Source organism: Charadrius vociferus, unplaced genomic scaffold (genome assembly GCF_000708025.1).
Source record: "Charadrius vociferus isolate BGI_N301 unplaced genomic scaffold, ASM70802v2 scaffold230, whole genome shotgun sequence".
NCBI lineage: Eukaryota > Metazoa > Chordata > Aves > Charadriiformes > Charadriidae > Charadrius > Charadrius vociferus.
This window is the reverse complement of record NW_009646500.1, coordinates 863,046-876,916: the sequence shown is the minus strand read 5'-3', so window position 1 is coordinate 876,916 and position 13,871 is coordinate 863,046. Positions and strand designations below refer to the sequence as shown.

At 38.7% G+C, this 13,871-nt stretch overlaps 1 protein-coding gene across 1 annotated transcript in view; it reads left to right on the top strand.

Annotated features, from left to right (window-relative positions):
- Positions 1-12,123, top strand: part of SMPDL3A (sphingomyelin phosphodiesterase, acid-like 3A) — a 15,548-nt gene extending 3,425 nt beyond the window's left edge. The window contains exons 2-8 of the mRNA XM_009883262.1: positions 930-1,143; positions 2,666-2,810; positions 5,829-5,925; positions 7,163-7,340; positions 8,294-8,475; positions 10,219-10,343; positions 11,533-12,123. Of these exons, the coding sequence (XP_009881564.1) occupies positions 930-1,143; positions 2,666-2,810; positions 5,829-5,925; positions 7,163-7,340; positions 8,294-8,475; positions 10,219-10,343; positions 11,533-11,844 (1,253 nt within the window). The 3' untranslated portion in view covers positions 11,845-12,123. The remainder of the gene's footprint in view (positions 1-929; positions 1,144-2,665; positions 2,811-5,828; positions 5,926-7,162; positions 7,341-8,293; positions 8,476-10,218; positions 10,344-11,532) is intronic.
- Positions 12,124-13,871: the final 1,748 nt, after the last annotated feature.

The following is a 13,871-nucleotide window of genomic DNA, read 5'->3' as shown; positions in this document are numbered from 1 at the left end:
TGCCTCCTGCTGGTGGGAGCCACGGCGCTGCAGGTTGGCGAAGGTTTGGCTTCGCTTCCTGAACTTGAAACTCCGCCGGGGCCGGCGGCGCGGTGGTGCCCGCTCTGCCCCAGAGCGAGCATGTGACCTTGGGAAAAATCAATTTATATCTGTCCCCGTTTCACAACCGCTACCCCACATACATGTGTGCCTTTCCTAAGCGCTTTGGAACTGACAGAAAGAAATGACTGTTACTTTACATGCAGCGTGAAGTCTAATACAAGTTTAATTCATCTCATTCACCATATTCGTATACTTCTTTGCTCCTTTCTACATGCGGTGCTAAGTAGCAGTGGCTGAGAATGTGTCAGCCTGGAAAGTAGTGAGTAGGTAAGGCTGACACACACCGCTCTCTGGTGAGAAGCCCAGTCTCTTTGCTACTGTGGCTGCTGGGGAGAAGAGGAGCTTTGAAATTTTTGCACGCATGCTGTTTCAGGCCTTTCTTTTTAGGCTGTGATCTTTTATAGTAGCTTCCAGCCAGGGAAGGTCTGGAAAAATAATAAAAATGCAACTCCCTCTCTTTTCAGGTGGAGTGGAGAAGTCCTTCTATCACCTCTACTCTCCAGTTTCCAAATTGCTATTAATGAAAAGGAGCTGATTTTCCAGTCCCTACCAACCTCCATTGTTTTTTCTGCTGAATAGCTTAAACCTATGCATCTGATTCTGTTTTCAGTTTTGCTAAGCAGACTACGTGAAGGACTTGTCAGGAATGCAGAGCTTGCCTGCACTTATCAGATGGGCTAATCAACCATTTGTTAAATTTATTCTCCTTTTCAAAACTTGAAAGAGGAATAGCAGTAGACAAACTGGAGCAAACCTGGCATTACCCATGTATATCCAGTTCAAATGCAAATAATGCATTTTCTTTAATCTTTGTTTTCTGAAAATAGGGCAGTTCTGGCATGTATCTGACCTACATTTAGATCCGACTTACCACATTACCCCTGATCGCACCAAAGTTTGTTCTTCTTCCAAAGGAGCCAATGCCTCCAACCCAGGCCCTTTTGGAGACTTTTTGTGTGATTCTCCATATCAGCTTATTTTGTCAGCATTTGCATTCATGAAGGATTCAAAACAGCAGGTTTCGTTCATGATTTGGACGGGGTAAGTGTGCAAGTCACTTTGCAGTTAAAGCTTTTGACAGCTGGATAACCATATAGTGCAGTAATTCACAAGTTTATATTTGCACCAACAGATCCGAGTTTAGTATCTCACGAATGCTACTTTTAAATACTCCCTTTAGTTGTCCAAATGGGTAGTAAGTGGAAGTCTGAGTGAGAATATAAGGCCTGAGGAAGACATTGTGTCTGTAGCAATTTCTGGATATTGTTGGACTTGTCCATTGGGACATTTACCACATGAGTGTATTAGTGTAAGTTAATAGAAATGGTGCAGGGACGGTGGGAAGTGGAAAAAGCAAAAAGAAAGATCAGAGGAATAACTGACAGGAATGAATTATGATGGGAGGTATTGAACTTTGTAGGTCTTAAGGTCATTAAATCTGAAGTGCATCCCTTTTTAGAAGATACTCTTTAACTTTTATTTGGCTCTGTAAGAGGTAACTAGAATCAAGCAATACTATAGCTTATGTTTGTTTGTTGTTTTTTTTTTTAAAGTGTATAAAGGTACTGTTTAGGTTTGGTGCCTGTATGGATTGTAGACCAGGGGCTAGCAGGGGGAAAATAACAGTGTTGTGGATGCTGTCTCTCTCTTCATTACTATCACTCATAGCTGCATCTGCTTCTAAAGGAAGTGTGGTTTCACAGTCGCTTTTTACAGTATTTTGGATGTGTGTAGCCCCCTGTTGAGTAAAACGTTTATGTTTTCAAATGTGCCAATCTCCCTTATTAGAAAATACTCTCTCTCACACACAGGTGTTATCTGTGAGGCTTTGTGTGCCTTAGCAGTGGGACTGGAGAAAGAAGTGTGAAAGGGAGGCATATGAGTAGCTTAGTAGTACCATGCCCTGTTACTTTCTAGGTATTCATAAAAGACAGCATTAATTTACCCTTCTGCCATAGCAAAATTTTCCATTCTACCATCACATAATTTTTTATGGCATGCATCGATGGATCATTTATCAAAGACATTAGTTCTTTGAGTGTTTGTGAGAACTAAGTTTGTTTATCAATAGCGGGGTCTTTTTTGCTGGAAAGGTTATATGTGTTACGTCACTTAATTTTGCTGGGAGAAGGGTGTTAAGCAATATGAATATGTAAAGGCAAGTGGTTAATTTATTTCACTTACCTTATTGTACTTAATTTTCAACAGGGTGTTGTTAAAAGGGGAAGAATAAACTTACAAGATTGTGCAGATGCCGGAAGTTATATAACCCAAACTGCCCAGTAACTCAAAATGATGGAGTTGAATTAATTTAATTTCTAAGAAAGCTTAGTTATGATAAATGTGAATCATCTGATAAACATTAGTCTACTTGTTTGTTTTTTTTATTTTAAATCTTTTTTTTTTAAAATATCCTTTACAGAGAGTGTTTCATGCAATTCTATGATTTTAATTAAAGAGTCTATATATACATACATGCTGAATGTAGATGTGTTTGCAGAATTTTTTGTCTTTCCTTATGTTGCTAGTAAAACTTTGTTAATAAAGCCTTTTCCTTTTTCAGAGATAGCCCTCCTCATGTTCCTGTAAAAGAACTCTCCACAAAGTTGGTCATTAGCATCATTGGCAATATGAGTTCTACAATTCGTAGTTTCTTTCCAGATCTTCAGGTTTTCCCAGCCTTGGGCAATCATGACTACTGGCCACAGGTAAAACAAGTTAGAAATTTGCTTATGTGTCATATTGAGTGTGTTGCTAACCCCTCAGAAAGCAAGTGTGAAAAATGAGTTGAATTTATGTAACTATTATTCTGGAAACATTATTCTACAGTTCTCCAATTAGCATTTAAAATTATAAATAATTCCAATCAAGAACAGAAAGTTCATCTGTCTCTCTGTGTTAAGTTACCCAAGCAAATGTTGATGCCAGGTAAAATCTGTACCTTGCCTGAGGTCATGCAAATTTACTGGTAATTGTTCTTCATGGCTTAGAACCAGCACGGCTCATACACACTTTTTTTTTTTTTCTTGCTGTGTAAGTCATGCATGTGTGTACAATAACTCAATCTAAGAGAAATTACATCCTTAATGTATCTGTGAGCCCGTGGTAAGATTCAAGGCCTACTGGAAATATGTCTGCTGACATCACTGGATTTTTTTATCAGAGTAATGGCAGAATTTTTGTAATGTTCCCACAGTTTTCCCACTTATTAAAAATAGGTATTTTTTTTCTTTCCTTATTGGACACTTAGAAATATTTGCATTGATAATTTACTGGGTGTGTGTGTGCCATTGCAGCTGAGGACAGTGCTTTTTTACTTTCAGTGTTCTGTGAATATTGTTCTTGGCATAGCTCAAAAGTAAACAGTTGCTTCATGTGTCCTTTAAAGCATATTGCGGGTTGTTCTGGCAGCAAACAGGACTGAGAAGCAAATTCTGTCATTGGATCTGAGGGGATCGGAAGGGATGTGGAGCAGGTCAACTAAAATATTTTATTTGAAATACCTGATGGGAATTCAGTAACACCCCTTCACACCACCAAAGGCTTTTATTGCAGCTTTCTGTGTTATTCATGAGGCCTACCATGGTGTATCTTGGTGTAGTAGGTGATTGTATCATTGCCTGTATCATTGCTGGAGTTAGTGATTCCCAAATCAGGGAGTAACAGAGGTGCTCAGAGAGGGGAAAGGGAAATGTGAGAGGCAAAATAAGAGCTAAACATATCTCGGAAATGTGAGTGCACAAACCAAGTTGGAACTTCAGTCTCTCATGCTCTTACTCTGGTATTGTAGCTTCAGCTTGTCATATGCGCTGACAGGGGCTGGGTTGGTTCACCAGAAACCCCTCGTAAAGTATTTTGATAGATCACACCTTAACTGAAGTCTCATTCAATGTTTTGTTTTCATTTTGTTTTGTTTTTTAAAAAATCTGAACAGAGAATAGTTGCACTGAGCCGTCTCCTTTGATATAGATGAAAAAAACTGTATGCAGTAACCTTGTAGACAAAGTGTAGTCGCTTTTCAAACAAGTATGAGTTTTGTTTGTGAAATTAAATCTGAAGACAGAAAAAAGATGGTCAAGAGGGGCAGACAGGCAGCAAACAGTATTTTGAAGCAGGCTGCTGATTGGAATAACTGTTGTAGTTCCCTTTGCCCAACACCGCACAGGAGTGTTTCTGTGTTGCTGTGCTGTGAAATGGCAGGCTTCACCAACGTGCAGAACTGACATACTTTTCTGTTACTGTTTGAAAAAGACCATGGGATCAGAAATTCCCCACTATGGGGTCATTTCAGGTTGCTGAGTTGGGTTTTGTTTTTTTTTTTTTTTTTTTGGCTGTTGATGACATTTCTGTTTTTCATATGGACATGCTTGGCAAATGTCCCATAGACTGGAAGCAATATGGAGCAAGCCACACACTGCAGGCTGTTCCAGAGCAAGTGTGAAAGCTGCGTGCTCACCATGCACCGAGGAATTTTATTACTCTTTATTGTGTTCTGACCTGTCTGTCTTAACAATTTAACGGTCTTGGGTGATTTTTCTTGCGGAGCCTATTAAAAATACTACTCAGGTTAATCAAGCATCGGGGTACCTTTCAGATCGTATATTGTGACCTCGGTCTTTCTGCATAGTCTTATTTGTTTCACGTCCTTGCCCCTGCTTAAAACAAATTCCCAAACTGCTGTCTAATCCTCAAGTTCACAGAGCACTGACTGGCCTGGGTCCAAACCACCTTCAGTCCATAACATAGCCTCTTATCTGAGATGAGGTTTTGCTATGTCTGTTAGTGACTGTTAGCTCTGGCTGAACTGGTATGGCTCAAAGCTTTCTTAATAACTAGTGTCTGTGCACTGCAAGCAGCAAATGTCTGAACAGACTTCTGATTGCACTGCTCCTAGACAGAGACTTAGCACCTAAGCCTCTAATAACGTAGGTTTAGTTTCAAAGATCTCAGAAAGGTCAGATTTTATGTTTAAGAAAACACGCACTGTAATACTGTTCCTATTTTTTGACCTCTGTTTTTTTTTTTTCTTCTAGCACCAAGAATCCAAGCAGATACTTTAGGAAAGGCAAGGACAGGCTGGGATTTTTCTATCAGGGCTAGACGAGAGCGTGGCTCTTACCAGGCTGTGGCGCTTGGGCATTGCTTGGCTCAGACTGAAGAGTGCTACAGTCCTAATTAGAGCCGGAGGGAGAAAACATTGACAAAATTTTTCTTTTACATTTTACTAGAACTACAGGTTATCATGGAATATTTGTGAATTTCACCAGAACGTTTCTGAGGGCTGTAGTGGAATTTTGGAGAGCTGCTATGAACCCCAAGTTGCTTGAAAAATTCACCTTCTATAAAAGAAGCTTATTCCAAGCTTTTCCTCCAAGAGGCTTCATTTTTAGACTTTGAATCTTCAGTTTATATATATATTAATTTTGAAGAATGTATGGTTTTCTACTCTGCTGTGCTCCTAAGGCTTGAAATAATTCTGGCATTAGTTTACCAATGCATTAACAGGGCCCTGCAGTCAGTTATGACTAAGTTCAGGCATTTGTTCCTGATCAGCAATACTGGATATTCAGAAGTTTTTTTCCTTTCTTGAGTTCCTTCTGGTAATGACTGGGTACACTTGTGTTATGTGAGAGGTCAGGTGGGATAATTTAGTGAGTTTTTTTTTGTGTGTGTGTGTCTCTGTGTGTCTGATTGCTAAGACTTAGGCAGATTCTGCTTTCTCACAGGATCAGCTTCCTGTAACTACCAGTGAAGTTTACAATGCTGTAGCAGATTTCTGGAAACCCTGGCTAACTGATGAAGCAATCAATACCTTTAGAAAAGGTAAAATATGCCAGTAATGCATTGTAAAGCTAGGGCTTAGAGAACTAATGTTTCTATAGATTTGTCCTGTTTGTTTAGCTAAGTCTCATAGGATGGATCAACACAATGGATTATCTGTAATGCTTCTCCTGGAAGAAGTTACTTGTCTTTTTGAATAGCAATGCTTATTTTCAGGGTACATTTATTCTCTTCTGGTGCAATAATTACTGCTTCTTGTAACATGTGCAGTATTATTGGCTTTGTACCAATGCATGTGAAATATCTTACTGCCTTCAAGACCTCATAATACTTTTTAGATAAAGGTGTATGATGGACAGAAGACTTAAGTTTGGTTGTAAAAAAAAATTGATGAAATGTCGATTCTGTTTTGGCAATATATGTATCTAAGAGGATTTTGATAGGCACATATTTGTTCGAGTTATGATAGTCTTGGTGATTATACTGTTGATTGCATCATATTTGTGTCCAAATTACAAAACTGGGAGAATATTGATATCCTAATTATGATTTATCTTTTTAGCAAAGCACTGAACCCAGTTTCTAATCCACTGAAATGTTAGGGATTTGAAAGTGTAATTTGTGGTTTTGTGTCCTGAATGAGAAGGAGCTCTGGGTAAGAGTGGAAGTAGAAACTCTATTAGGAAAAATAAAACTCTAAGGGACAGACCTTAAGTTAAGATACATTGTTGTAACTCTGTTGCCATGGCTCTATAGAAGTCCATGAACTATGAAATTGCACCCATTGAAGAAGCTCTATATGCCATGAAGAGTTTCAGGAGCTTGAACTGGAAAACGTGAGCTTGACTTTTCATCGTATTCCAGTCTGAAGTTAAATGACTTTCAAACAGTTCTTCCTGGAGGAACCTCTATATTTGCAGTATTTCAAGCAATGTGGACTTTTTAACAATTACTGCATCTCTCAGTATGGAAGAAATGTTACGGGGCGCTTCTTGCATGTCAGTTGGATAACTGCATCTGAAAACTGTCAGCTAAACGCAAAGACAATTACAAGAATTCATAAGAAATTCAGTGTCAACTTCTCCTACTAAAGTGTTGCTAAAAACACGTTCTTAAGATGTTCTGCTGTGATAAGGTGATGCATGGCTTGAATAAACATGCCATATTCTATTTTATTAGGAAGAGTAAAGCTGGGTATTTTGTCAGTGCTGTATTTTCATTCTGAAGTTGTGCTTTTAAGCTTTTAATTTTTTGGATGATATTGGTCTTATTTTCACAGGTGGCTTCTACACACAGCTGTTTGAGTCCAGTGATAGCTCTCAACCACTCAGGATAATCAGTCTGAACACAAATTTATATTACAGCCCCAACAGTGTAACTGTGAATATCACTGACCCAGCCAACCAGTTTGCCTGGCTGGAGGGAATACTAGAAACCTCTTCACAAAAGAAGGAAAAGGTAGGGGCTGTGAACAGAACGCATCAGCATTATTTGTTTAAACTTTGAAAAGAAAAAAAAAAAAAAGGAAGTAATATGTAGAGACAACGAAAATATAAACAAGCCTTCAATTTTAAAATATGTACCCTTGGCCTGAGGCAGAAGCTAGCATATTTAATTTATATTTTGATGTAATTACAAGTATCAAAATTAGAAATTAGGAAGGAGTTTGTCAATGACAAAACTTAGCCAAGCTGCAGCAATTGCTATAATTTGAGTGTTATAATAAATCATTGTATAATACTCAGGTTCTCAAGTGAGGTTATAAATTGTAGTCTCATGTTTGATTGTTTGGTGCGGGGATTGGATCATCATCTGACCAGAAAAAGTGTTTAATTTGAAACATGTTTACATTTTGCTACGGTGTTGTAATTTTGAAAATATTGTATTACAGTCGGGAGAAGGGAGAGGTTTCCCTTCCTCCTAAAACCCTGCAGCATATCAGTTGGTGTGTGCAGTTGGAACCAAGTCTCAGCCTCAGACAGAGGGGTTTTTAACCAGTTCTTCCATGTTTCTGGTGACTCTCTGACCATGCAGGCTCTATAATATTCTAACATAAGTTTTTCTTACTATCCCCTGAGATGCCAAATCGTAAGTCTTGCCCTAGTAGCTTATTTCTTCATTTGAAATAATTGATTTTCCTTTGGCCTAAAATTACACACAGATTTATTGGAAGTTTTTTCCCAAGAATATACTGAATTAACTAAAAAAACACCTATTTTTTTCTGATTATGAATTTAAACATTCTTAATGTTTATATTTCGTATAATAAAACTGTCATGATTTAAAGCTTTCAGAATGCCATTTCTGAGATAGCGTTATTATGAAATTGTGGTAACCATTTCTAAGTTACAGCTAAAAGCATAAGTTTCAAATGAGGGTGCTAATTGTGCTTTCTGTATCTAATTCCTTTGGTATATATAATAGGACATGTACCAATAGGATACTTGCCATATGCAAAGAATACTACTGCTATCAGGGAGTATTACAATGAGAGACTGGTAAAGATTTTTCGCAGATACAGTAGTGTTATTGCGGGGCAGTTTTTTGGACATACGCATAGAGATAGTATCATGGTCCTCCTGGATGAAGAAGGTAATGATGCTTGTTGAATCCTTCATCTTTTTCTTCTTGATTAAAAGCAAATTAATACGTTCTTGCACATTCTTACTAGTCAACCTCTGTCGTAAAGAATTGAAAAAGGGAATTGGGAAATACTGCTATTTATCTACAAGAGTTCAAGCTTTGCACACTTCCATTTTTTTTTTTCCAAAGAGAACCTTGCAAGGCAGACTGTCTTTTTTTTATTGAAGTCAGAAGAGACTCCCCAAGCTTCCAAGCTTCCTTTTTTTTTTTTTTTCTTTTTTTAATGAATGCTTATGAGTAGACAAGAATTTCTAGTCTTTCCTCTCTGCTCTCTCAGTGACATGGGCAAATTATACTAGCCAGTTGCTATTGTGTAATGTGTCAAAGGGAATGTTCTCAGGCCAACCAGACATGCTCTATGTTCTTGTGTTTCCTGCATCATTACTGTGCCTCTCTGCTGAGTTCCCTGCTGCTTCAAAGTTAATTAAGATAAGGGTAAGCAGGAGGCAGGGGAAGGAAAGTCTCTGCCTGTTGCATCTCTTAGATCAGCTAATTTCCCTTCAAGAAAAGCACCCAGGTTTGAAAGTTTTGTTTATTGCTTTGAAATCCCTTATTTTTAAGCATGGGCATGGCCGTATGGAGAACTCTAACATCTCTAACGGAAGATCTCTAACAAGTAACAGGTTAAATATTTGTGTGTGTACCATAAAACAGCCGAGAGGTCCGTTGCTTTGGTTTATGTAAAATATCCAAATATTAATTGTCTCTTTATTTATGTTTTATATGAACTCATAAAAGCAATGCCCAAAATGCTGACTGGGGTAACAGTATTCTAAATAATTTACCTTTTTACATGGCATTATCATGGAATTAATTTAAAGAGTGAAATTGCATGTAGCTAAATACAGGGTTTTTTTATCTGTATGGTTTTAGGCTGCCTTCCATTCATGCCATTTTCCTCTTGACAAAATTGCAGAGAATTCAAGATAAATTTAATATTGTAGCCAACATCAGTGTATTGAGATACAGAGCTCCGTTTTACCTTCCCCAGAAGAATCTACTGATTTCCAAGCTTTTAAAGCTTCCGCTCATATCTGGAGACTGACCTTGTGATTTCACTGCTGTGATATTGTCAGGGAAAGGAATAGTTAGGGCTTCTTTTTTGTTCCACAGAGAACCTCTCAATGTACTTACCTGCATATTCTGTCTAATTAAAATCCACGTACGCACCCTCATGTTTCAGTTGCTATAAAGATCAGCGTTCACATAGTAGGTGCTGGGTTAGTCTAGATGAGTGAAGTCAGGGTCAAGTGGTGATACCCTAGTGTTTCTAATAACACCATGAATACATAAAGCAAAAAATACATAAAGCAACATGTAAAATATAGCATGGAGACAGTAACTAAAAGTTTTGAATATTTCTTCAGTAGAAATATGCAAAATACAGAGACCTTGCATATAGGCAAGCCCATTTTGCACAGGTAGTTGAATTGGGGGAAAGCCTCTAGTATGGACAAACTTAACTGGTACACACTGAGATGTGTACCGTGGTATTCTACACAGATTTTGGTCTATCCGGTGGAAGTATAGAAGGAGTTCACAGTTCTATAGTTAATCCAGGGGGGGAAAAAAGCGCTAACGTATCTAAGCCAGTTACTCTGGTTCTTGCTGTGTTGCTTCTCTAAAAAAACATTTGCTTGAGAAATACATGATCGAAAAGAAACTGTTTCCTCACTTTCCCTTTTCCTGCAGAAAAACCAGTAAATTCCTTGTTTGTGGCACCCGCTGTAACCCCAGTGAAGAATGTCTGGCAAATGGAATCCAATAACCCTGGTGTCAGATTGTATCAATATGATCTTCTTGATTATAGCTTGCTGGTAGGTAAAGATTTTAAAGCATTGTTTAAGACCTTAAATTATAGCATCATTAAAAATTACAGTGAGATGTCAGCCTTTGTAGCATTATGGCTATTGGTGGAACTTTGGTGCTTACTCATTATTTTTCTTCCTGGGCAAAGGAAATGAAATCTGAAAGAGAACTTGGTCAGTCTCTCTGTGCCTGCAGGACTACCCAGTACTTCCTGTTCTCTATGGAATATTCTTACGATGCAGAATCAAAGACAGTCAGAAATTTTCTGGGCAGAATTCTAAAACTGTTTGCAGGGATCTCTGCAACAGTGAAAAAGGGTCACCTAAATCCTGGGCTTGTTTACATACCAATGTTGTTTGCTGATGATAGCCTGAGCTTTGGGATGCAGTCTATGAAATGCTTCTAAAGGGTGTAGAAGAGCAGATAAACAAAAGCACTTTTAACCATGTGGTGTCTTTTGTAATCATGCACTTTCCTGTATAGAGTGTATACTTTTAATGGGAAATTATAGAAAAATTTAGAAGGAAAAAAGTAGAACACTTCTATTCTGTAGTCTCATGTGATTTTTGGAGATAAAGTGAATCCTGTATAATTATTTTGGCTCTGAATAACTTGGATATTCTCTCTGTAATTCAGGGTAAAATCTTGACCTCGCTGAGTTCAGTGACAATGCATAGTGCAGCTTGACTGGGACTGGGGTTTCTCTCTGGAGACCCATGCTAATACAAGCTGCTCCTTTCTTGTGCAGATTTCACTCCTGCGTCTCCATCTCTCCCTTTCCCTTAAGTTCTTCCTGGGCTGTTCTTTTTCTGTCCATTCTGCCCCTCAAGCCGTGCCCTCAGAAAAGAAACTTCTGGTTCTCACCCTTTTGCCCCACTCCTAAAGCAGACATGAGCATAGTGGAGTTTGCTTTACAGTTTGGACAGGAAAGACCTCTAACACTGCTACTGCTGCCTTTTGTGGCTCCTTTTTCTTCTCCTCCCCATCCCCCCACCATTACCGCGCTGCAAGTACCAGCTTTGGGTGTAAGCCCAGCTCTTGGGGTGGGACGTGACCTTCTATTCAGTTGTGAATAATGAGGAGTGACAGCTTCCTAATCAATATATCACTGTAGAGACTTAATGAAGCAGGGAAGAAAGTAATACAGCCATGCCTATTTTTTCTTTCTTTCTTTTCTTTTTTTTTTTTTAACTGTAGGATCTTTGGCAGTTTTACTTGGACCTCAGAGATGCCAACAAGAAAAATGAATCGAACTGGAAATTAGAATACATCTTTACTAAAGCTTACGGCATTGAAGACTTGAAACCAGAAAGCCTATATGAAGTGGCCAAGCAGTTGTCTGTGCCACACAGTACACTGTTTGAGCAGTATTACAGTAACTTCATTGTGAGTTATGATAAAACCATTGTCTGTGAAGAGGGGTGCAAGACCTGCCAAATATGCGCAATCCAATATTTGGATTACTCCTCATACACAGATTGTGTCAATCGGGAAGCAACGTGGAGATGAAGTCTGTGCAATTTATGCTGTTACTGACTTTAGTGTGTGATTTAAAGAACCTGCTCATCCTTTCGCTCAAGCACGGATGGAGCCTTACTGGAAGCCTATGGGACTTCTCTGAATTTCAGGGGAGCAATCAATCTCCCTAGGTCTTTCTTCTTGTAAGCATATTTTCCTTACACATCTAAATAAAAGTTTATTGGCTATGTAATAATGGCCAGATACTTTGCTGTTGTTTCAAGTGTCCTGTACCCTCTGTAACAGGCATCCAAGTATGTGGTATTAGAATTTACTCACTCAGTTCTTTAGAAATCCAAGTCTCTTTTTCTCAGGGTGTGTAAACGTAGTCAATGCCATTTCAGGCATGGGATTTGTGTGGGGCAAGTTTCAACCATCTGCTGTCACAATTTGCAAACTGAAATCTGCAAAACCTGCATTTGCTGAGACTGGAGTGCAGTTATGTTGTTGATGCGATGCCAGTGTTAGATATCTCACCGTGCCAAGTTTCCTTTTCCTTCTTAACCCCTTAAATCTGCCTCTGTTTAGGGGCATATTCTAACCACAGCATCAAAGTGACTTAATGGAACACAAACCTCCATCCTGTAAATACTTACTGCATTTTTTCAGAATGTGTGTGTTTGTTCATCACAAAGAGCTTTTTTCCTATGATAGAGCTATGTATGCTGCTATCAAGAAGACTCCTGCTGTGAGATTTTGAAGCAGAACATACATCAGGTTTAAATTGATCAACATCACTAATTGGACATAGCTTGTACATTCTCTGTGCAGCACAGGTAAATGTGCACTTGACATGGTGTTTCTCAGGTTTCTTTTTTCATAGAGCAGTCTAGTACTTAATGTGAAAATTATCACATGTATGAATTTGCAATTGCACAGACCACTTCTTCCTCTTCTTGTTATTAAATGTGTCCACAAGATGATAATATTAAGAAGGCCATTTATCTAGTGGGTATTACCAAGAAGGACCTTTACCTGTTTTTCTGTCACTTCGAAAGCTATGCTTTTGGAACCTTTGGTCAGTATAATACCATCCAGACCTGACTCTAGATAATATTCCAGAGTTAACTGGAGCTGTAGAAGTGGTATGAGACACATCCGATTGCTAACTGTTTTGTTTTCATGAGATTAAAACCTTTACTGTAGCTGTTGAGGAACTTTCTGGTTTTGTTTCCACCCAAGCTTGAAATATTTAGCAGAATATTTCCGGACAAATATGCTAAGTCTGTAGTATTCACAACTGTAGACGCTGATACCTCAGATTCGTCATGCATCAATCATCCACAGAGGAAATGGTTGGTTTGTTAAATTTGCATTCAGAAACAAATCCTCCAGTGGTACTAATGTTTAGAAATGCCATTAATAATGCACTGTAGGCCGTCCTTTATTTTAAATTCTGTGCTTGGAGAGGGAATGGTGTGCATGTAAACTCTTTAGAGCTATCTGTTCTGGCTGATCACAAATGTATCTGGATATGTAAATAACCTGAATTAATGTGGGTTCTGTACAGACTGTGACTGTGAGGAAGTACCGGAAAGTTTCAGTGCTGAAAGCTGATGATTCCCTCCGTGTTGGATGCGTTTCTTGGTTGCGTTTCACATGGGTTTGTTCATGAAAAAATGCCTCTGTTACCAGTATCTGTTCTCCAAGGGCAAGCAAGCAAAGCTGTGGGCGGATAGCATAAGGGCAATTGCAGCTGATAGCTGAGCTTCCTCCAGTTTGCCAGATGGGTTTTCTTCAATTCACTCTTGTGCTTTGAACAACTGTCTCTTTTCTCATACTGGTTTGTTTCTGTGAGTTCTGTTACTTCTGTTTGAGCTTAAGACCTACGAGACATCCTGGAAACACTCTAAAAATGATGTAGTTGTATTCTTCCATTAAGGACTTCTTTATTGCTGAACTTCAGGGAGAGCTGAACCACATGGCAGATTAGTAGCTACAGAACTCTGGGAAGAGTGGTGTGCTGATGATGGGTTGTTGGGCATCTTGCTCCCTAGATTTCTTTTTTTGTGTATGTG